This window comes from Panicum virgatum, chromosome 6N (assembly GCF_016808335.1).
Source record: "Panicum virgatum strain AP13 chromosome 6N, P.virgatum_v5, whole genome shotgun sequence".
NCBI lineage: Eukaryota > Viridiplantae > Streptophyta > Magnoliopsida > Poales > Poaceae > Panicum > Panicum virgatum.
Window position 1 is genome coordinate 48498048 of NC_053150.1, and position 21248 is coordinate 48519295.

Below are 21248 nucleotides of genomic sequence, written 5' to 3' on the forward strand. Positions count from 1 at the left end.
CAGCATTCACATAGCATGATGAAGTTGATATGTTGCTCAAAACGGCAACAAAAACCAATTTTTCCATTGCCAGGGAGGAGGTCGGCTTCAAGTTTCAAGCTCCGGCCACCGACGGCGATGAAGATCAGGAGGATTCTACAGGAATTAGTTTGTATTTATCTTTTTTCAAGGAAAAAATAGATATGTACCACTAAAAGATTCCAAAGTTAGATATATATCATCGTGACCCACATGTCATTGACTCATGCAAGCTCCACACATCAGTGAGATAACGATGTTATATATCTAATTTTGGGATCTTTTAATGGTACGGATCCAAATTTCCCCCAAAAAAAGAGAATATTATATTATATTCTTTTTGTCACAAAGTATACTCCCCTCCTAAAATGTAGAGTATTGTAGCTTTTTGCCTACAAAATAAAGAGATGGGGAAAAGACACATGTACCCCTAAGAGCAAGGCTAATGATTTAGCCTGTTGCAAGAATATTTGCATCTCATCTCTCAGCCTACTTGTATAGTGGTTTAGCTCCCCACCATTAATACATGACTCATTTGTCTCTCTCACAAAGTTGCTTGGTTCCTGTGCCCGACTAGCTGTAAGCTTACAGCCTGCTTCCATTTTCTCTCCTCTTGTCTCCTCCACCTCAGCATTTAGCCAGCTTACAGCCATTCATTATACTTGCTGTAATTAGTTCTATGTTTGGTTAATTAATTGCTAGGTTGTAAGCATCTAGGCCCTCAAGGTATGTTTCGGTGATTAATGACAACCATTATTGTGACTAATGAGTTTGTGCAGCTTAATAGATCATTATCGCTCATTTGGTCATATGTCAAAAGAGGCCCCTCAATTTCGGTTATTCTAAAAGGCGATCTCGGTTTTCAACTTATATATGTCAAGGCTAAGGATCTTTCTAGTCCTAAGTGTCACAAGGTTGAGAAGGACACTTAGGTTAGTATAGGTTTTATAGTTTTATAGTGATCGCACTATTAAGAGGGGTTAAGGCTAAGTAACTTGAGCATGGACATGATCATTTGAAAATGGATGCACACTATGGTCACTCAGGTTTCTAGAAGTTCAAATAAGTGGTTCTCAAACTATATCTCAAGAATATTTGGATTTCATTCAAGACTCAAATCAGAAAAGACAAAATCAGAAAAAGTCTATACACCGGTTTAACCGACGCTCTCAATTTTCTATACGTCGGTTAAACGAAGTCAGCAGAGTCTGGACAAATTCAATACACCGGTTAAACCGACGTGTTTGAATTTAACGTCGGTGCATTAGTCCAGAGTTGGTTTTTCCAGGGCAATTCAAGTTCTATTCACCGGATTAACCGACGCTGTTTGAATCAAGACGTCGGTGCAATTGCCCAGTGAGATGGTTTTTCAGAGGAATTCAAAAGTTGTCCTCACCGGTTAAACCGACGATAGGTTTGAGTTAACGTCGGTGCAGTTGTCCAGAGACTTGGTTTTTCAGTGGTTCAGTGGACAACTACACTCACCGGTTAAACCGATGCTACGTCGGTTAATCTGCCCCAGTTGTAACGGCTAGTTTTCAGAAGAGGCAGTCTACATTCACCGGTTAAACCGACGATGACAATTGGAGGGACGTCGGATTAACCGGCGCTACGCAGTTTTCTGGCAGCTTTTCTCCAACGGCTCTATTTGTGTGAGCTGCATATATATACCCCTCCAATGGGTCATTTCGCCCACTCTTGACATCAGGCAACATCCAAACACTCATACCATAGTCAAGAGCCACCTTGAGCTTCATCATTCACATACTTGTGCATTCAATCAATCAAGAAGCAAGATTAAGGACTAGAGTAGAGAGAAGCTAGTGTGCATCCGTTCTTGGTGATCGGTTCTTGCTCAAGTGAAGGCCTTAGCTTGTTACTCTTGGTGATTGGCATCACCTAGGCGATCTCGGTGATCGAGGTGTTTCTCGCGGAGCTTGCCAAGGATTGTGGGAGCCCGGAGAAGAAGATTGTACGTGGCTTGATCTCCACCACGCCGGGATGGTGAACGGAGACTCTTAGTGAGCGCCCTCGTCTCGGTGACTTGGGAGGTGACAATACTCTTTGTGAGTGTCACAACGTGGATTAGGGGTGTGTGCCAACACATCGATACCACGGGAAAAAAATCCGGTTGTCTCTTGTCCATTCCTTTTATTCAAGCATTTTCTTTCATGCAATTTACTCATGTGCTTGACTTAGAGATCATAACTTAGCTCTACCTTGTTAGGCTTTACTTTGTTTTAGCTCTCTTAGCTTGTATTAGAAGCTTAGTTATCCGGTTGGTGAATTGGTGCCCTACTAGCATTGCATAGGTTAAGGTTGCTTTACTTTGTTTTAGAATTTGAAAAAGGCCCAATTCACCCCCCCTCTTGGTCCATCGATCCTTACAATTGGTATCAGAGCCTCGTTGCTCATTTGGATCATTAGGCTTCACCGCCTAGAGCTATGGCCAAGATGGGTGGTTCGCCGCCTCACTTCGAGGGCAAGAACTTTGCCTATTGGAAAGTTCGCATGGCCGCATACCTTGATGCGATTGCCCCCGAAGTATGGTTGGCGACTAAGACCGGGTTCACCGGAACTCCCACCACCGAACAATTAAAATGGAATGCTAAGGCTAGAAATGCAATTTTCGAAGCCATTAGTGAGGAAGTCTTTGCTAGAGTTAATGGCATGGACTTAGCAAGTGATATATGGAAAGAACTAATTGAAATTCATGAAGGCTCCACAAAAGTCCGTGAACAAAAATATCACTTGTTTAGAGCTAAGTATGATTCTTTTAAAATGCTAGCTCATGAAAATTGCAATGATATGTACTCTCGCTTGAATGTCATTGTCAAGGACATTAATGCACTTGAAATATCCAAAATTGACAGTGCCTCCATCAATCGCAAGATTCTCATGCTTCTCCCGAAGCCCAAGTATAACATCATCAATGCTATGCTTCAAAAGGAGAATCTTGACACAATGGAAGTAGGAGAACTTGTGGGCGAAATTCGCGCTCATGAGATGAGTATCCTTGGTATGTCCGAAGAGCCAACTTCAAGCAAATCAATTGCTCTAAAGACCAAGGCAAACAAAGCCCGCAAGCTCAAGATGATCAAGCAAGATTCTAGCTCAAGCAATGAAGAAGATGATCATCATGAAAGCTCATCCGATGTTGAAGATGATGGAGAGCTTGCTCTTATGATGAGAAAGTTCACCCGCTTGAATGACAAGATCAACAAGAAGGGGTTCAACTTTGACTCTAAGAAGGGAATGTTCCGGCCAATGGATGTCAAGAACAAAATTTGCTACAATTGTGGAGAAAAAAGTCACATCCGTCCAAATTGCCCCAAGCCGGACAAAAGAAACAAGGATCACAAGAGCAAGCATCGCCATGATTCAAGCGATGATGAAGAAGAAGAAAGGAAGAATAAAAACAAGAGACTTGGGAAGAAAAAGAGCCATGACAAGAAGACCAAGCTCTTCCCAAAGAAGAAAGGGCACACCAAGAGAAGCTTCTTGGTGGAAAAACAAGAGTGGGTGACCGATGTCTCATCAAGCGAAGATTCAAGTGATGAAGAAGACATAGTCACCATCGCCCTCACAAATGAAGAACCATCACTACCTCCACCTCCAATGTGCCTCATGGCCAAAGGTAACTCTAAGGTATGTGAGAGTGAAGATGATAGTGATGATGAGCTTGACCCTAATGAGTTTGCTAACCTCATTAATGAGTATACATCCGTCATCAAGAGGGAAAAGGGCAAAGTCAAGATTCTTGAGAGCACTCGTGCAAAGTTAGAGCTTGCCCACTCCGATTTGCTTGGCAAGTACAATGACTTGCTCAAAAAGCACAATGAGTCACTTGTACTTGCTAAGCAAGTCGAAGAGAGCCACAAAAAGCTTAAACAAGAGCATAGGGAGTTGGCTCACAAGTATCAAGAACTTGAATTTGCCTATGAAGCAATTGACCCAAGTCTTGAGAACTTTGCTCATGAAACTATTGAGAAGGTCAATGCTTCTACTTCATGTGATGACCTACTCATTAATGCAAATGCTACTAATGCTTTGCCCGAGCTTGCACCTTCTAGGGAAAAGGAATTGATGGATCAAGTTGCAAGCCTCAAGAGTAGTGTGGAGAAGCTCTCAAGAGGAGAATACATCCACAAAGAGATTCTCTTCAACAATGCCCGTGACTATGGCAAGAGAGGTCTTGGTTCATTTCCGGAGCCAAACATAGCTACTACTCCTTCTCCGGAGATCAAGATTAGCTTCATCAAGGAAGTTGGATCATATTGCCAACATTGTCAAGTCACCGGGCACCACACTAGGGAGTGCACCTTACCATCACGTCCTCTTCCCACTTTACCTAAAAATTACTCATCAATGTTTGAAAATAACCATTTTCTCTTGAGTAAAGTGAAGGGCAAGGTGAAGGCCAAATTCATTGGCAAACTCACTAAGGAGTCAAAGAAAAAGCTCCCCAAGCAACTTTGGGTCCCAAAAGCTCTTGTCACACATGTGCAAGGCCCAAAGCTTATTTGGGTTCCTAAAACTCAAAAGTGAATTCTCATGTGTGTAGGTGAACTACAAAGCCGGTGGAAAACATTGGGTACTTGATAGCGGTTGCTCTCAACATATGACCGGCAATGATAGCATGTTCACCTCCCTTGAAGACCCCGGCGATCATGAACATGTCACCTATGGTGATAACTCAAGGGGAAAGGTTTTAGGTTTGGGTAGAATAGCTATCTCTAAAGATTTATCTATTTCAAATGTTTTGTTTGTAGAAGCACTTAGTTTTAATCTCATTTCTATTGCTCAATTATGTGATCTTGGACTAACGTGTACCTTTGACAAGAATGGTGTTGTAGTAACTCTTGAAGAAGACAAGTCAATGGTATTCACGGGGTTTAGGCATGGCAACATCTATTTAGTGGACTTTTCTTCAAAGCAAACAAGCACCATGACATGCCTCTTCACCAAGTCTTCTCTTGGGTGGCTTTGGCATAGAAGAATTGCTCATATTGGCATGAGCAACCTCAAGAAAGCCCACAAGAGAGGGATGATCACCGGCTTGAAGGACGTCACCTTTGACAAGAACAAGCTATGTAAAGCATGTCAAGCCGGGAAGCAAGTTGCAACACATCATCCCATCAAGACGATGTTGTCTACCTCCAAGCCGCTCGAGCTACTTCACATGGATCTCTTTGGTCCAACTACATACAAGAGCATTGGTGGTAACCTCTATTGCCTAGTAATCGTTGATGATTTTTCACGTTACACTTGGGTTATGTTTCTAGGCGATAAGGGTGAAACTCCGGAAATCTTCAAGACTTTTGCAAGAAGAGCTCAAAGGGAGTACAACTCCCCAATTGTGAAGATCCGTAGTGACAACGGCACCGAGTTCAAGAACATGAAGATTGAAGAATGGTGCGATGAAGAGGGCATCAAGCATGAGTTTTCCGCCACCTACACGCCTCAACAAAATGGAGTGGTGGAAAGAAAGAACAAGACACTCATCACCCTAGCAAGAGCAATGTTGGATGATTATGGCACGTCCGAGAAGTTTTGGGCGGAAGCAATCAACACGGCGTGTCATGCATCCAACCGAGTGTATCCCCACCGACTCCTCAAGAAAACTCCATATGAGCTCATCACCGGGAAGAAACCAAATATATCATACTTTCGAGTCTTTGGTTGCAAATGCTTCATCTACAAGAAGAAAAGGCTCGGTAAGTTTGAAAGTAGATGTGATGAAGGTTTCTTTCTTGGTTATGCATCAAACTCCAAAGCATATAGAGTATTCAATCAAACCTCCGGGTTAGTTGAAGAAACATGTGATGTGGAGTTTGATGAATCTAATGGCTCCCAAGAGGAGGTTGTTGGCTATGAAAATGTAGGTGATGAAGAGATTGATGAAGCTTTGAAGAATATGTCCATTGGGGATATCAAGCCGGAAGAGGTGCATAAAGGCAATGATCAAGGGGGAGGACCTTCCTCATCTACACCAAGCACCTCCAAGGCACCCCAAGTGGATAAAGATCAAGAAAAAGATGATCCACTACCTCAAGAAGATGTGCCAACACCAACACCCCAAGTCCAAGAACAAGAAGAGCAAAATGTTCCACAACTAGTACAAGTCACACAAGATCCACCCCAACAACCATCCACGCAAATACCGCTAGTGAAGCATGGTCGCATCTCCAAGGATCATCCAATTGGTCAAATCATTGGTAGTCCTTCCAAGGGAGTAAGAACTCGCTCTAAACATGCTTCATTTTGCGAATATCACTCGTTTGTTTCTTGTATTGAACCCACTAGCATAGAGGAAGCGCTTGAGGACTCGGATTGGGTGATGGCCATGCAAGAAGAATTGAACAACTTCACCCGCAATGAAGTTTGGGTCCTCGAAGCTCCTCCAAAAGACAAGAACATCATCGGCACCAAGTGGGTCTTTCGAAACAAGCAAGATGAACATGGGGTGGTGATACGCAACAAAGCAAGACTTGTAGCAAAAGGGTTCTCTCAAGTCGAAGGTTTGGATTTTGGTGAAACTTTTGCTCCGGTCGCAAGACTTGAAGCTATCCGTATCCTTCTTGCTTACTCTTCACATCATAACATTAAGTTGTATCAAATGGATGTGAAAAGTGCTTTCTTAAATGGCGTTATTAACGAACTTGTTTATGTTGAGCAACCTCCCGGGTTTGAAGATCCGAGGAATCCTAACCATGTTTATAGGTTGCACAAGGCACTCTATGGGCTCAAACAAGCTCCAAGGGCTTGGTATGAGAGGCTTCGTGACTTCCTAATCATGCAAGGCTTCAAGATCGGGAGGGTGGACACCACTTTGTTCACTAAAGACGTCAACGGGGATCTTTTTATTTGTCAAATTTATGTTGACGACATTATCTTTGGCTCAACTAATGATTTACTAAGCCATGAGTTTGCTACCATGATGTCTAGGGAATTCGAGATGTCCATGATTGGCGAATTGACCTTCTTCCTTGGTTTTCAAGTCAAACAAATGAAGGAAGGGACATTCATCCATCAAGAAAAATATACCAAAGATATCTTGAAGAAGTTCAAGATGGATGAGTGCAAGCCAATCAAGACACCCATGGCAACCAATGGGCATCTCGACTTGGATGTGGACGGTAAACCGGTTGATCAATCCCTCTATCGTTCTATGATAGGGTCTTTGCTTTACCTTACCGCATCTAGGCCCGATATAATGTTTAGTGTGTGCTTGTGTGCCCGCTTTCAAGCTAACCCAAAGGAGTCACACCTTTCGGCTGTGAATAGGATCCTTCGGTATCTCAAGCACACTCCTAGCATAGGCTTGTGGTACCCCAAAGGCGCTAGTTTAGATCTCTTGGGATACTCGGATTCGGATTTTGCCGGAAGCCGTGTGGATCGCAAGAGTACCTCCGGGGGTTGCCACTTGCTTGGGCGTTCTCTAGTTTCTTGGTCGAGTAAGAAGCAAAATTCCGTGGCTTTGTCCACCGCGGAAGCGGAATATATAGCGGCCGGTGCATGTTGTGCCCAAATCCTATATATGAAGCAAACCCTTTTGGACTTTGGTGTGAAACTAGATAGGATCCCACTCCTTTGTGACAATGAAAGTGCCGTAAAAATTGCCAAGAATCCGGTTCAACACTCTCGCACAAAGCACATTGATATTCGCCATCACTTCTTGCGTGATCACGAAGCCAAGGGGGACATTTCCCTTCAAGGTGTGAGATCCGAGGAGCAATTGGCGGATATATTCACAAAACCTTTAGACGAGAGTACCTTTGTTAGGCTAAGAAATGAGCTCAATGTGTTAGATGCGGCAAACGTCATGTAAGTTGCCATGTCATATAGAAAAATGCATACATATAGGACACTTGTCTAACCATGGTAAGATAGTGATGAGCAAGGGTTTAGCTAGAGGTGGTGGTCCACTTGTTTTCCTCTAGGCTTGTAGAAAGGCTCATCATGAAGAAGCTTCCCGTGGGTTCAAACTTGACAAGTAGATCTTAATTTCTTGTTATGCATTTCTTGTCATATAGGTGTGCATTTCATGTTTATTATACTTTCGCATGTGGTTGTAGTTTGCATCATCATTGCATGCGTAAGGGTCACAAAGGAGATCACTTGATGAAAATGAGACTTGTTTTCATATACAAGATCTTAATTCATGAAAAGTGAAAAGAGCAAAGTGTTAGGTGCGTTATTGCCTAGTGAGCAATGTCATGATGAGTTTGAAGCTTTCTATCTTCAATATTCCTATGACATGGCTCATACATTTTATTTGGCGCTTTGTCTCTCTTGCGGCTTTTCCTTGTGTTTAAAGAAATTTATCTAAGCAAGTGTGCTATCCTATTTATTTTGAGGGGTAAAGTCGCCTATGCAAGTCCATTAACTTGAGTTTATTTGAATTTTATAAGTTCATTGGACTTAGCATAGAAGAGTGAGCTGAGTGTGGGGTTTTTGGCTTCACCGGTTAAACCGACGTTCAATGGAGCATCATCATCGGTTTAACCGGCGTTACTAAGTTTTGTCTCAGCTCAGTCAAGTTACAGGCGTTCAACCGGCGTATACAAAAGTCAGAGCATCGGATCAACCGGTGATAGTAAATGCAAATCAGACCTAGCAATCAACCGGTGTTTTGATCAATCAACCGACGAGTACACTTTTGGTATCGTCGGATCAACCGGCGTTCAGAAGGATTTTGTGCTGAGTGTCGGGTGAACTGCACCGATGAAATCGACCGGTGTTCTAAACCTAGTCATCGGATTAACCGGTGTTAAGGAAATTCGTGGGGCCCGTCTGTCATATATGAGTCTTGCTCGAGCCGCCGCCTCTCTTCCTTCTCTGTTTCACCCGCGTCCCTCCATCTCGAACCGCCGCCGTGCTCCATCCGCGCCGCCGCTCGCCTGCAAGACCACCGCCGCCGCTCCGCCACAGCCCACGCGCCGCCGTGCGCCATCCGCGCCGCCGCTCGCCTGCACGTCGAAGTCGCCGCCGCCGCGCCCTCGCGCTCGCCCAGCGCCGCCCGTGCGCGCCTGCGCCGCCGCCTGCGCGCGTAGCCACCGCCGCCGCCGCTCCACGCTACTCCACGCCGCTCCACGCCGCCACTGCCGGGCGCCGCCGTGCTCCACGCCTCCACGCCGCAGCCGCAGCCACACCGCAGCAGCACCCGATCAGAAGCTCGCCAGGTGCTCGACGATTTGCCTGAGCTGCCTCTTTCACGCCGCGTTCGTGTTTCGCACACCGTCAGTCGAGATGGGTCGCGAGAAGAGGAAAGGGAAGGAAGTTGTGGTCGAGAAGCCCGCTCGCAAGCGGACTCGTGCAGAGAAGGAGGCCGAGAAGGCCGAGATGGTGGCCAAGGCCGCCGAGGAGCAGGCATCAGGCCGCGCTCGTCCGTTCCAGATCAGGGAGGACCCCAGAGGCAGAGGCAGAGGCAGGGGCATGGGCAGAGTGAGAGGTGCCAGGGCCACCAGAGCCGCGACAGCAGCAGCAGCAGCAGCAGAGTCAGATCAGTCAGATACAGCTGCAGATTCAGATACAGAGGCAGAGCAGTCCGAGCAGTCTCAGGGGCAGAGCACACAGGAGTCACCGACTCTACGACGGTCTGGCCGCACTCGGCAGACATCCCCAGCAGCAGAGACTTCACCAGCGACCGAGCGTCGCACTGGACCGAGGACGCGAGGAGGTCACCAGCCACAGGAGCCTCGCAGGTCCACAGCTGCAGCAGCAGCAGCTCGTAGAGCCGAGGCCCTAGAGGCCGAGCGCGCAGTGTTCCGTATGGACACTGTTGTGCGTCTGGAGCCAGGTGTGCTGCTCCAGAACTTGACCCGAGCCAATGCGGCCAAGGTCAAGAGGCTCAGGTGGAGTGTTGACGAGGAGGTCTGGTTCCCGGTGACCCGAGACAGCAGAGTCGACAGGAGGTTCTGGACTTTGCTACAGGCCAGTTTCTACGAGACCTACCAAAGGCGGGGCCACCGGATCTTTCAGCACAGGGTTCTTGACTGGGTCTCACTGAGGACAGCCGCAGGGGGAGCAGATGTGAGAGCACACTTTGCTCACTTCAGAGGTCTGCCTAGACTGCTAGAGATGGAGCAGAACCGTTATATCGAGGACTGGGTCAGAGTGTTCTACGCTACAGCTTGGATAGCCCCCGAGCGCAGAGCTGTACACTTCATGTTTGGAGGGCAGGACTTTGGCGACCATTGCGGGTATTCTTGGAGTTGACCTGGTCGACGTCTCGCTGCACGAGAGGGTTTACGGGGACTCAGATCCACCCCGCAGGGCGATGGTTGGCGGGATTGCTCCTTCTCACGAGGCGATCACTCAGTGTTTCCGCCAGCCGTTCCCAGCCTCTTACGCCAGAGTGCCGAGCTTGCTGACCCCAGAGGCTTACGCTATTCACATGGCACTCCGGAGGACTCTGTTACCGAGGAGTGGCTACCCAGAGGGGTTTACGGGACTGCAGCAGCTCCTGCTTCTACACATCCTCACTCACGAGCCGTTTGACATAGTTGACTTTATTCTGGCTGAGATAGAGGATGTGATCACAGACGGGATGGGTGTGGTGCGACAGTTTCCCTATGCGCACTGGATCAGTTACATATGCTCTATGATAGTGCCAGCAGAGTCACCCATCAGTGCTCCTTACCGTCACGACGAGGCTCCCAGGTTCCCTGTCTACCGACCCACAGCTCCACAGGACAGGAGGAGGGGCAGACACGCAGATAGAGCAGCAATGGCTCGACTGTCACCGGAGGTTCAGGCACGAGTGGCAGAGGAGGATGAGGCACTCCTAGCAGCAGAGGCACAGCTTCCCGGGGGAGATGATGAGATTCACTGGTCTGAGCTTGAGTCAGACTCCTCCGACGACGTTGAGTACTTTCCTTCAGTTGCCCCAGCCAGTCACGATCACGAGGCAGGAGGTTCAGGACAGCCAGCACCTCCGACTTCAGCAGCTGCTACAGTCTCTGAGTCTCAGGTGACTCAGCCGTCCGAGCTCACTTCACTACTACAGCAGCTCGTGACCCAGCAGAGAGAGGACAGGCTTGCTCAGGAGGAGGCCAGGAGAGCCCATGAGGCCCAGATTGCTGCTATACAGAGAGAGGCCGCCCGAGAGCGGGCAGTGACAGAGGAGCGTTTTGTCGGCCTCATTGACAGAGTTTCACAGAGGACAGACGCTCAGTTCCAGCAGATGCAGCAGGGCATGATGGCGATGTTCGGGATGATCTCCCAGCTTTACTCTCACACCGGACTCGCCCCACAGCAGCAGCAGCCCGGACTTCAGGGTGTAGGAGCACCTCAGCTTGCCGTCACACCAGCTCCTCCTCCTCCAGCTCCTACTGCAGCTCCAGCTACCTCAGCGACACCGGAGACCACGTTCTCGATGTCAGCACTCTTTGGGTCTGCCGGTCGTCCGCTCTTTTCACCACTGCCGGCGACCACACTCTTTCAGGACTCACCGCCAGCGGTTCAGTCGGTCGCCCTCCCCTCCTCACTTCAGGCAGCACCTTCAGGGGGAGGAGCAGTAGAGGAGTCCCTGCTTCCACAGTCGACGCAGCCGGCAGCCTCAGCAGTCACCTCTTCAGATATTGGTACTTCTTCTGCTGACCCGGTTACGACTTCTACGGATCCTCTACCAGGCAGTGCCAGCACGAGAGCCTCCACGACAGTTACTCCCCCAGTGAGCTCAGACCCAGACCAGCAGCTTCCGTCTGTCACCGAGGGTGAGAGTTCTCCGTCCGACGACGACGACCCGGACCGCTTCGTCGCCGTACCACGACAGCACGACCCGTAGCTCGCCTTTTGGTGCTTTGATGCCAAAGGGGGAGAGGTGTTAGGGGGAGCACCAGAGTTAGGGGGAGGGTAGAGCTAGAGAGAGCTCGTAGTTATCAGGACTTTGTTTCTTTGTATCTCATTTGGTGTTAATTCATGGATATGTACATTTGTCGCTTGAGTATGCCGTTCTTTGAGACATATCTATGGATTTCGTTTGAGCCTTTGAGCTCTTTGGTCCTGCTTTCGAGTTTGCTTGTGTTTATCCTGCTTTATCTTTCTCGCTCTCTCGTTATTTATGTTTGTGTTGTCATCAATCACCAAAAAGGGGGAGATTGTAAGCATCTAGGCCCTCAAGGTATGTTTCGGTGATTAATGACAACCATTATTGTGACTAATGAGTTTGTGCAGCTTAATAGATCATTATCGCTCATTTGGTCATATGTCAAAAGAGGCCCCTCAATTTCGGTTATTCTAAAAGGCGATCTCGGTTTTCAACTTATATATGTCAAGGCTAAGGATCTTTCTAGTCCTAAGTGTCACAAGGTTGAGAAGGACACTTAGGTTAGTATAGGTTTTATAGTTTTATAGTGATCACACTATTAAGAGGGGTTAAGGCTAAGTAACTTGAGCATGGACATGATCATTTGAAAATGGATGCACACTATGGTCACTCAGGTTTCTAGAAGTTCAAATAAGTGGTTCTCAAACTATATCTCAAGAATATTTGGATTTCATTCAAGACTCAAATCAGAAAAGACAAAATCAGAAAAAGTCTATACACCGGTTTAACCGACGCTCTCAATTTTCTATACGTCGGTTAAACGAAGTCAGCAGAGTCTGGACAAATTCAATACACCGGTTAAACCGACGTGTTTGAATTTAACGTCGGTGCATTAGTCCAGAGTTGGTTTTTCCAGGGCAATTCAAGTTCTATTCACCGGATTAACCGACGCTGTTTGAATCAAGACGTCGGTGCAATTGACCAGTGAGATGGTTTTTTCAGAGGAATTCAAAAGTTGTACTCACCGGTTAAACCGACGATAGGTTTGAGTTAACGTCGGTGCAGTTGTCCAGAGACTTGGTTTTTCAGTGGTTCAGTGGACAACTACACTCACCGGTTAAACCGATGCTACGTCGGTTAATCTGCCCCAGTTGTAACGGCTAGTTTTCAGAAGAGGCAGTTTACATTCACCGGTTAAACCGACGATGACAATGGGGGGTACGTCGGATTAACCGGCGCTACGCAGTTTTCTGGCAGCTTTTCTCCAACGGCTCTATTTGTGTGAGCTGCCTATATATACCCCTCCAATGGGTCATTTCGCCCACTCTTGACACCAGGCAACATCCAAACACTCATACCATAGTCAAGAGCCACCTTGAGCTTCATCATTCACATACTTGTGCATTCAATCAATCAAGAAGCAAGATTAAGGACTTGAGTAGAGAGAAGCTAGTGTGCATCCGTTCTTGGTGATCGGTTCTTGCTCAAGTGAAGGTCTTAGCTTGTTACTCTTGGTGATTGGCATCACCTAGGCGATCTTGGTGATCGAGGTGTTTCTCGCGGAGCTTGCCAAGGATTGTGGGAGCCCGGAGAAGAAGATTGTACGTGGCTTGATCTCCACCACGCCGGGATGGTGAACGGAGACTCTTAGTGAGCGCCCTCGTCTCGGTGACTTGGGAGGTGACAATACTCTTTGTGAGTGTCACAACGTGGATTAGGGGTGTGTGCCAACACATCGATACCACGGGAAAAAAATCCGGTTGTCTCTTGTCCATTCCTTTTATTCAAGCATTTTCTTTCATGCAATTTACTCATGTGCTTGACTTAGAGATCATAACTTAGCTCTACCTTGTTAGGCTTTACTTTGTTTTAGCTCTCTTAGCTTGTATTAGAAGCTTAGTTATCCGGTTGGTGAATTGGTGCCCTACTAGCATTGCATAGGTTAAGGTTGCTTTACTTTGTTTTAGAATTTGAAAAAGGCCCAATTCACCCCCCCCTCTTGGTCCATCGATCCTTACATAGGTTATCTGCCAGCTACTAGTTGCCGCATCAAAACCTAGGAGATCTTCATGGGTGTGGTTATATATCGCTTCAGGCGATAATTTCGCAAATCATCACCTGAAGAGATGTACCGTAGATGCTGCTATTATGGGTTGTATTTAGGCCCATTGCTGAGATGAACTCCTTCCGCAAATCGACGCGCTCCAGATGGCAAAAGATTTTGTGCATGTAGCGATGTGACGTTCCCACATGCATGCAAACTTGGAATTTAAAAAATAATAAATATTAAACTGAGAATTCAAATTAAAATCCGATTGCATCACTATTTTTTGTGACAAGATCTTCAAAGCAAGACCACACTTGCCTATATTTGCGCAAAGTTTTTTTAAAAAATATTTTTAATACTAAATAATTAGTTTCGGCGACTAGGAATAAATATTTTTACAACACGAACAAATAATTATTTCTATGAACAAAAAATAAAAAATAGCGAACAAATAATAATGTACAACGAATAAAATATTGAACATCGTGAACATTTGATTGTGTAGGGTAAATAATAGAAAAAGCATCACAAACAAATGAGTCAACATCATCGAACAATCTAATCTACAAAGAGAACAAATAATTTGATGTTGCGAACAAATTAATTTCACGCAGACAAATAATTTTACATAAATATCAACATATGCATTTGGCATATAAATTATTTTTACATGCAAATGGAATATGAATATGAGCCTAACAAGTAGTATATAACTAAATTGTTTTACAAATCAACTAATGAGTCTAAAATAATAAATTAGTATACATTAAACATGAGGCATTTTTAAATATGGAAAATAGATAGGAATAAAAGAAAAACTAACTCAAATAAATATAAAAATATCAGTAAAAGGAAACATCCAGGAATTAATGGGGGGGGGAGAGAGATTAGGCCCAAAGAACTTTAGGATACCAATATTTTACTTTTAGCCAATTATACCTTTATACCTTTAGCAATATTTTACTATTTAAATTTGGGGTGTGGCTAACTTACGGCAGGCTGTAATATATGTCTATGTTACGGCTGCTCCTTTATTGGAAAGGGGGAAGTCCCCATGTGCCATCTTTCCTTTTTTGACAAAAAATTAGCACACGTCAAGAATAAAGTCCTACTAGAACCAAACCTGCACTACCGCTTCCTCCTATTTTGCCTGCTTCCGAATGATTATATCCTCTTAATATTAGTAATTTACTCAATATTTATATTAAAAAGCAACTCTTGGGGACATGACCGGCAAAGCTTCAAAAAGATGTAAGCAAATTTGAACATATACAATAGTATTTTCAGCATTCTTGGGAACGGAGCATGCATTTTTTCCAGAATGTACATATGATTACAAGACAAGATTCTAAACTACAAGAAGATCATAAACCTAGCAACTTGGTTTTATAATATGCTATTTACACAAACAGATTTACCTCCCATCCTCCCCTAAAATAAAAAAAAACATCAGAGGGAAAACTAGCTATCCAGGACTCATACAATCAGAAATGCATGTTTCTATGCTTCATACTTGTATTACTGGTAAGCACCTTTCGTGACCTGCGATGCAACAACACAAAAAAAGGACCAAATCAGTTAGCATGCAACACATAACAAATATTATTTTGCCTAACTAATAACAATGATTTGCTTAGACTCAACTTGCTTAGACTTGATTGCCTATGAGCTTGAATTATTCTACCTTACCAATAACATATTGTTGCCTAATGGTAAAAATAAACAAAAAAAACTTATAGAACATGTCCTAGTTTTAGCCACAAAGACACTCATTAAGGGCATATAATTGATCAAAATTTAAAAATTGAAACTAAAGAAATGACATCAATTCAAGCAAAAAAGAAACACCCCTAAACATTGGGGCACTGATTAGAAGCATGAATGATTAATTCCAGCAAATATTAAGTCAAGCATTGAGTTTTCATATACCGTAACAGAAATAATGTCATATGAATTAAAGCTGTGCGAACTGGGGTGGGGGGGAAGAGATTGCTTCAACTTGTTGGCCTTCTCAGCATCAAAGATGCAGAGGGTGTACAAGTACTTGAAGCAGCGCATCTTGAACTTGACAACATACATGCTCCTCTTGATCTTCATAGAATGGGCAATCTTCCCACTCGCGCTGAGAAGGAAGTCCTTGATCTCGTGGATCTGCTTCGGCTTCAGTCAGATTTGTTTCACAAAACTATTAGACAAAGCATAGACATAAGATGACGCTACTGACTAGAGAGCAAAAGACTTTTTGTAACTAGAAACCACAGACTCCCGTATACATGTTATTTCAATGGTGGCTTACTTATTGCCTAGATAAATACACTGAATTGCCTTTATTCTTAATATATTATTGCCTAGATAAATGCATTGAGTTGCGTATATAAAATTAGAAGAACTACCTAGATAAATGCTCTGAGTTACCTTTGTTCTTAACACATTATTGCCTCGTGAAATAAATATTGTTGCCTAGAAAAATGAAGACAATACAAATTCCTTCCTGATAGAGAAACAATGCCAAAAAGCACTAAAGATAGTACAAGTATAAACTATAGCTATATTTTTTTTCCTCTAACGTTTTATAACTAGATAAATAATATCGTCTTGTTCATTTCGTCTATAAACTAAAGTCTATGTTGTGACTTCCTAAGAGATGAGATAATTAAATGTTTACCCAAATGACTATTGAATCGGGCAAAATTTGAAGGTTTGAGACCCAAGACTGATATCAGCTACAATATATGCATTTTAGAAAAAAAAATACTATGGCAGTCTCCATAGAAAGATTTGGAATTGCTTAGTTAATGCTGCTTAACGACGAAATGCTTGTTGTGCTACAGGTTTGCAGAAGACAAAACAACAATTGCATAGAGAATGTGCCCTCTCCCCAGCACAGCCTGAAAAAAAAATCCTACTACCCAAAGATAATTCCGAACTAGCGTAGAGCTACCAGAAGTAAAAAATACTATCAGCCATTTTCATTCAAGCTAAATTGTGGAAACAAGCAAAAGATTCTTTCTAAATGCTGTCCCGTAACACTGAATGATAGACCTCAATGTAAATCAAACCAAAAATAGTATTGATAAGTGAAAGATTGTTTTTAAATTCTTTCCGGTTAACTCTATATGATAGACCCAAGTGTAAATTAAACTGAATAATGTTGTGATCATCCATCAACTGTAGTTGCATTTATAGGTTTGCAAAAAGACAAATGAAAACCCATTCCAAATTTTTAACTATATTTCCAATTCAGTTGAACACCATCATGAAAGTAATTCTTCTGCTACAGTAACTTTGTAAAGTGATATTGTTGCCCAAATGGCATAATCCCAGCATACCTGAAGGTCAGGGCACTCCTCCCGAGCAAGCAACTGTAGAAATGTGGGGGAGCACTCCAGCCGCTGCTGCCGTGCCGCACCTCTTCGCCAGCGCGCTGCTGCGGCCGCAGTTGCGGATGCCGACTATGATGTCAATGCGTCGTCGCCGCCCTCGCCTCATGCATATCAAGACTTACTACCTGAGAAATTTCCGAAAATTGTACACCACTAACCCGTGGTTGAAGGGACCCAACCCGAATTTGCAGGTAGAAACAATTGAGATGTTATTTCAAAAGAGAATGGTTCCACCTCGAAGCCAGCTTCAAGATTCAACCAACCATAATTGAAGTTTATATTTGTTTTTATTCAGGATTCAAGATGCCATGTTCCTCTGGCCTTCGGATGCAACTTATAGTAAATCGTTTTTTTTCATTCTGCAAGAAGGGTGAAGATACAATGGAGCTCTTTGCTCACGTGGAATAGAAATCGGATAACAAAATTTCTTAACAAAATGTACTATTATGCCTAGATAGAACAATATTATTGCTTATTGGAACCACTTTATTACCTCTATAGAATAATTTTAGGGGAAACCAACATTGCTGCATATACAGGATAACATTATTGCCTAATTCTCCTATATTCACCCTATTACTCACCTATGGATGATTTTGTGTAGCGGGAATGGACTGAGAGGTTCAAGTTTACCTTCACCCTCTACCAAAAAACCAATAAAATGAGCACCAGAATCAAATCGATTCCAGTCATAATCGCAGAGAGAGAGAAGGAGAGGGGCGCAGGGGGCAATCGCTCACCTAATTCTAACATGCTTTCACCACATCAGATCCAATACAGCCACGAGTTACTGATGGTTGCGCTTCCAATCGTCCTCTGAGGAATTCCAGATGCGCTCATGGATGAGCTCCACCAAAATAAACTGCAACAGGTCGAAAAAAATCCTGTCAAAATCCAGTCACAGTCGTGAGGGAGAGAGAGGGAGAGGGGCGCAGGGAGCAATAACTCACCTGATTCTAACCCTAAACTTTGAACACATCGGATCCAATAGAGCCACGAGTTCCTAATGGTTGTGCTTCCAACCATCCCCTGAATAATTTCAGATGCGCTCATGGATGAGCACCACCAAACAAACTGCAAAAATAAACCGAAAATCAATCGATCGCGGGGGAGAAATGGATGTGGCGCAAGAGGGGAACACTCACTCAAGTCTGATCTGCGCTTCAACCCCCAAAAATGTCGTGCATGAGACGAGATTGCGCGCCGCCGGTGGGGGATTGGAGCATACTGACGGAGAAGAGAGAGAGGAACCCTAGGATGAGAGGGTGAGGAGATGAAATGAACGGCCGCCGCTGGCTCTTCAGTTCCTGAAATGTAGTATATGTGGGACCGGTCAGTCAGCTGCACGTGGACGGGCCGGACGTATCACCTCGATGGATACAGGCGAGACGGATGTGCAATTGGAATAAAATACGGCCGGCTGTAGAAGAGTCTTTGCCTTAAATTTGATATAATTGGACTCATATTTGAAAGCATCAATGTTTTGAGGCGGCGGAGGGAGTGCAAGGGTGAGATCGTGGTGAAGTTAACCGTCGAAGGAACACGAGACGATTGCATGCTGCCAGGTCCCTTCTTTATTTGGCTCATTCACGAGGCGGCCGATCGATCTCTTCCCCTACCTCGTTCAATCCGACCAAAGTCCGCTCAGTTTCCACTTTCCAACGCGGCTCGAAAATCCAAGCGTTCATCAGCGCCCTTCATTCGGGCTATCACTATACAAGTATACATACTCCGAGATGGAGAGCCGATCGTGACCCTCCTCCGATCCAAGTACAGGCGTACCACCGCAGACAGCATGAGCAACGACGACGCCATGTTCGATTCGTGCTTCACGAGGTTCAAGCTCGACTACGACGGGACGAAGAGCCTCGGCATCGGCGACGCCGCCAGCCGCGACGTCTCCGTCGGGGGCCACCGCTGGCGGATCGACTGCTACCCGCGTGGGTACAGGGCGGAGGACAACGGCGAGTACGTCTCCCTCTGCCTCGAGCTCACCGGCGATTCCACAGGCGGCGGCGGCGGCGTCGAGGCCTTCGTGACGAAACCAGACGGCGCGCCGTCCTCGTCCCGCACGCAACGGACCCGGCAGGTCTACTCATCATCACCACCTGCGGCGGCGGAGGGGGTCAGGTCGCTGGCGTTCCGGCAGTTCGTGAAGTGGAAAGACATCGAGTCGTTGTACCTGGCTGACGGGTGGGCGACGATCACGTGCCGGGTCATCGTCACCGGGCGCGGCCGCGACAACGACCCCCTCGTCGCGCCGCCGCCCGACATCGGCACCCACCTCGGCCTCCTGCTGGACTGCGCGGACGGCTCCGACGTCTCCTTCGTCGTCGACGGCGAGAGGTTCCCTGCGCACCGGGCCGTGCTCGCCGCCCGCTCGCCGGTCTTCAAGGCGCAGCTCCTGGGCCCCACGTCGAAGGCCAGGGCGTCGTCCGTCACCGTGCCCGACATGGCCCCCGCGACGTTCCGAGCCATGCTCCGGTTCGTGTACACCGACGCCTGCCCCGCGGTCGGCGAGCTCGGGGCCTCGCCGAGCGAGGTGTATCCGCGCCTGCTCGCCGCCGCCGACCGGTACGCGCTGGACCGGCTGAAGCTCGTGTGCGCCGGGAAGCTGTGGGGCAACGTGTCCGCGGACACGGTTGCCGCCACTCTAGCGTGCGCCGAGGCGTGTAGCTGCCCGGAGCTGAAGACGAAGTGCGTTGGCTTCCTTGTGGACGAGAAGAACTTCAGAGATGCAGTGTTAACTGATGGGTTTGTGCAGCTGGTGCAGAAATTCCCATCCATGATTGCCGAGCTCAAGGAGGCGGCGGGCAAACAGTGAGACGGCGCGGCATGTGTGTATGTACGACCCAGACATCTCGTCAGGCGTTCAGGGATAGTTGATCGGACTCGATTCGTACTGAGTATGATTTATTGTTCAATAAGGATTAGTGCCTGAAGATTATGGGGGGCATATAAATTAGTGAAAATTATGCCTAATCCTCTCACGAGTCCATTAAGCATAAGTTGTTTTTTTAAGAACTGAAGAAGGGAAGATCTAGCATGCGTGCACCTTCTGTCAGCTACAATATATAGAGTCAGATAACATTCACCGAGTATCAAAATGCCACAAATTAAACTTATACTTGAAACACATGCCTCTCGGACTTCAACCCTGAGTTCAACAAGAATCGACGGCAACTTTTGCGCCAGCTGAACTAGCCATCGGTTAACTCAGCCTTCCTGAAGTTCTTCTCATACGGTAGTACTCCATGTTGTTAGACATGAATGCCTTCCTCTATGCCGCGAACTTCTCCCTCATCTCAGCAAGAATCGATGGGCACTTCTGCACCAGCTGAAGAAAACCATCGGTCAGCACGATCTTCTTCAAGTTCTCGTCCTTGGCCACGAAGGCAATACACTTCCTTTTCAGCTCCGGGCAATTATACATCTCGGCGCAGGCTAAGGTTGAGCCAACATTATCTGTCGCCATGTTTTCCCACAGCTTCCTGTCGGCCATGGCAAGCAGATCCTGAAACACCTCGATCAATGGACAATCCCCGAGCTCGTCGTCGGCAGGCAAGGCGTCCTTGTACATGAACCGGAGCATGGCTTTGAACGTCGCCGCCGATATGTCGTGCATGGTGATGGACGGCATGTTGGCATCCGCCATGGCGCCGAGGAGCTGCGCCCTGAAGACCGGCGCGGTGCGCAGGAAACATCTCGCCCTTGACGACGAAGGAGACATCGGAGCCGTCGGCGCAGTCCGGAAGGCGGCCAAGGTGGCTTCCCATGTCGGACGGCGGCACGTCGACAGGGTACCCCGCACACCATGGTGACCAGGCCATCCGTCGTCGCGTGGAGCGTCTCGAGATCGCTCCACTTGATGAACTGATGCCACCCCCACACTGTGTAATCCTTTTGCGGGTAAACAAGCGGGGACGATAGCCTCCCTGCGCGGTGAGACGATGGCTTGCCGTTCTTGTCCATCATGAAAGCCTCGAAGATAGCTTTTGCCTTCACGGATTTGCTAACCAGCTGGATG

The 21248-nt window shown here is 46.3% G+C and overlaps 2 protein-coding genes across 2 annotated transcripts; one reads left to right on the forward strand and one right to left on the reverse strand.

Annotated features, from left to right (window-relative positions):
• The first annotated feature begins 19016 nt into the window (after window positions 1–19016).
• Window positions 19017–20045, forward strand: LOC120678264 (BTB/POZ and MATH domain-containing protein 1-like). The gene has a single exon (XM_039959404.1). It carries the CDS (start codon window positions 19017–19019, stop codon window positions 20043–20045), a length of 1029 nt encoding a protein of 342 aa, XP_039815338.1.
• Window positions 20046–20501: 456 nt separating this feature from the next.
• LOC120678265 (BTB/POZ and MATH domain-containing protein 1-like) lies at window positions 20502–20951 on the reverse strand. The gene has a single exon (XM_039959405.1). The coding sequence runs from the start codon at window positions 20949–20951 to the stop codon at window positions 20502–20504; it is 450 nt and encodes a 149-aa protein (XP_039815339.1).
• Window positions 20952–21248: the final 297 nt, after the last annotated feature.

Bases quoted from the DNA above. Each gene is read 5' to 3' on its own strand.
- LOC120678264 (XM_039959404.1), top strand. From the start codon at position 19,017: ATGAGCAACGACGACGCCATGTTCGATTCGTGCTTCACGAGGTTCAAG.
- LOC120678265 (XM_039959405.1), bottom strand. From the start codon at position 20,951: ATGTCTCCTTCGTCGTCAAGGGCGAGATGTTTCCTGCGCACCGCGCCG.